A 3,067-nucleotide genomic window follows, 5' to 3' on the forward strand; every position below is an offset into this window, starting at 1 on the left:
CAGCTATAAGGTGCTGGGGCTATATGGTGCCACAGCTATAGTGTGCTGTGGCTATAAGGTACCATAGCTATAGTATCCCATGGACATAGGGTGCCATGACTATAAGGTGCCACAGCCACAGGGTGCTGTGGCTCTAAGCTGTCGTGGCTCTAGGCTGCCATGGCTCTAAGCTGCCATTTCTATGAGGTGCTATGGTTCTAAGGTGTTGTGGCTCTAAGCTGCTGTGGCTTTAAGCTGCAGTGGCTCTAAGCGGCTGTGGTGGCTGTAAGCCGCTTGGCTATAAGGTGTCCATAATCTCGGTCCATAAGCCGCCGTGACCATAAGCTGCCGTGTCTTTAAGGCGCCGGGACTGTAAGGCGCCAGGGCCATACGGTGCGGTGTCTGTCCGGTGCTGTGTGCGGTGGCAGCCATGTGGCTCACGCTGCTGCTGCTGGTGGCCGTGGGCACGCTGACACTGGGGCTGGTGGCCCATCGGCTGCTGGCCCCGGCTGGCAACCCCTTTGCCCAGCCACCCCCAGGGCCCCCCCGGCCGCTGGTGATGGAGCAGCAAGCCCGTGACAGGGTCCTGAAGCGGGGTGAGTGCTGGGGGCTGTGTGTCCGTGTGTCCATCAGTGTGTCCATCTATCTGTCCTTGTGGTCATCTGTGTGTCCATCTGTCCATGTGTCCATTTGTCTGTCTGTCCCTGTGTCCGTCCATGTGTCCATCTGTCCATGTGTCTGTCTGTGTCCGTGTGTCTGTCTATCTGTCCTTGTGTTCACCTGTGTGTCCCTTTGTCTGTGTGTCCAACCATGTGTCCATTTGTCCATCCTTGTCTCTGTGTCCGTGTGTCTGTGTCCATCCGTGTGTCCATTTGTCCATCCCTGTCTCTGTCTGTCCATGTGTCCATCCACGTGTCTGTGTGTCTGTCCATGTGTCCTTGCATCTGTCCGTATGTCCATTTGTCTGTCTGTCTGTGTGTCCATCTGTCTGTCCCTCTGTCTGTCCATCCCATTGCACCCTGGCCATGCTGTCCATCCACATGTCCCCATGCGATGAGGACGGGTGGTGTCGTGCACAGACGTGTGCTCAAGCCCCACACACGGGTGTGTGCGCAGGGGTCGGCGCCCAGCGGGTGCCGGCGGCGCTGGACGCGGTGGTGATCGGCAGCGGCATAGGGGGGCTGACGGCAGCCGGGACCCTGGCCAAGGTGGGCAAACGGGTGTTGGTGCTGGAGCAGCACGACCAGGCTGGGGGCTGCTGCCACACTTTCCAGGAGCACGGCAGCGAGTTCGACGTCGGTAAGGACCCCCCTGTGCCCCCATGTGCCTGTGTGGGCATCTCCACACGTGTGCAGGCAGTGTGTGCATGTGTGTGCATGCAATGCATGTCCTGTTTGCATGCAGCATGTGTGCAATGTGTGCGTGCAATACACATGCTGTTCGCATGCCACGTATGCGGTGTGTGCATGCAGTTCACATGCTGTTAGCATGCAGTGTGTATGTGCAACACGTGTCCGTGCAGCACACGCATGCCATGTGCATGCCATGCTCGCAGCCCAGTCCCCGCCACCCCCAAGGTCCCCGCCAGCAGCTGAAAGCCAAACACACAAATCCCCTGTCTGCCACCGCAGGGGGATCCCTCCCTGTGTCCCCAAGCAGGGGACATACGCTCCTGTCCCCAGTTCACCCCAGTTGACTCCCTCGGTCCCGCAGGCATCCACTACGTGGGGCAGATGCATGAGGGCAGCATGCTGCGTGTGGCGCTGGACCAGCTGACGGACGGGCAACTGTGCTGGCAGCGCCTGCCTGACCCCTATGACGAGGTGGTCCTGGGCCACCGGCGCTACCAGCTCCGCGCCGGCAAGGCCACCTTCGCCGCCACCCTGGAGGAGCAGTTCCCTGCAGAGAAGGAGGCCATCAAGGAGTTCATGAGGATCTCCAAGGTGGGGGAGCATGGGGACATCGTGGTGCAGGAGGTGACACATGAGGGTCTCCAAGGTGGGAGAATCTGGGGATGTTATGGTGTGGGTGGTAGCACCAGGCACTCCATGGTGAGAGAACCTGGGGACATCGTTGTGCAGGTGGTGGCACGATGGGCATGGAGGGGACGCAGGTGATGGTCATGGCATGGGACAGAAGTGATGAGCATGTTGGGGACAAGGGTGATGGGCACAGTGGGGACACAAGCACTGGGTGTGTTGGGTACAAGTGATGGGGATGGTGAAGACATGAATGGTGGGCATGGTGGGAAAGGGGCAGTGGGGATGTTGGGAACAAGGGTGATGGTCTTGGAGGGGACTCTGGCGATGATCATGGCATGGGATGGAAGTGACGGGCACTCTGGGGACAAGGACGATGGTTGTGATGGGGACACAGCCATTGGGTGTAGTGGGGACAAGTGATGGGGATGGTGGGACACGGGTGGTGGGCATGGCAGGGATGGGTGCTGGGCTCACGGCAGTGACCGTCCCGAGGACGCAGCGGTGTGACCACGGCTGGGGGTGACACGGGACACTGTTCCCACGCAGATGATGTCGCGACACGTGGCGCTGCTGGCGGTGCTGAAGCTGGTGCCGCACTGGGTGGCCGCGCTCCTGCTCCGCACCGGGCTCCTCCACCGCCTCTCGCCCGTGTTCCGCATGGCGGCCACCAGCCACAGCGACGCCGTGGCCCAGCTGACGGCCGACCCCCACCTGCGCAGCTGCCTCTTCTACGGTCAGGGGCTGTCGCGACAGGGAGGGGACTGTCGCGGTAGGGGAGGGCCATGTCACGATAAGGGAGGACACTGTCACTATGGAGGGGGGGAGCCCTGCTGAGGGAGGAGGGCTGTGTTGCAATAGGGGAGGCTGTGTCATGATAGGGGAGGGCCATGTCGTGACAGGGGGTGGCACTATCCTGATAGGGGAGGGCTGTGTTGCGATGGTGAGGGCTGTATCCTGACGGGGAGGGCTTTGTTGCAGCAGGAAGGGATGTGCTGTGATATGGGAGGGCTCTGTTGCACTAGGGGAGAGCCCTATCGTGATAGGGGAAGGCTGTGTCGTGATAGCTGTGTGTTGTGATAGGGGAGGGGGGAATCGTGATAGGGAAG

General features: G+C 60.8%; 1 protein-coding gene across 1 annotated transcript in view; it reads left to right on the plus strand.

Annotated features, from left to right (window-relative positions):
* Positions 1–409: 409 nt before the first annotated feature.
* Positions 410–3,067, plus strand: part of LOC104536605 (putative all-trans-retinol 13,14-reductase) — a gene marked incomplete at its 3' end in the record, with an annotated part of 2,987 nt that continues 329 nt past the window's right edge. Inside the window, exons 1-4 of the mRNA XM_010179269.1 lie at positions 410–575; positions 1,096–1,278; positions 1,693–1,922; positions 2,508–2,694. Of these exons, the coding sequence (XP_010177571.1) occupies positions 410–575; positions 1,096–1,278; positions 1,693–1,922; positions 2,508–2,694 (766 nt within the window). The remainder of the gene's footprint in view (positions 576–1,095; positions 1,279–1,692; positions 1,923–2,507; positions 2,695–3,067) is intronic.

Source organism: Mesitornis unicolor, unplaced genomic scaffold (assembly GCF_000695765.1).
Source record: "Mesitornis unicolor isolate BGI_N332 unplaced genomic scaffold, ASM69576v1 scaffold37172, whole genome shotgun sequence".
In the NCBI taxonomy this organism is placed as follows: domain Eukaryota; kingdom Metazoa; phylum Chordata; class Aves; order Mesitornithiformes; family Mesitornithidae; genus Mesitornis; species Mesitornis unicolor.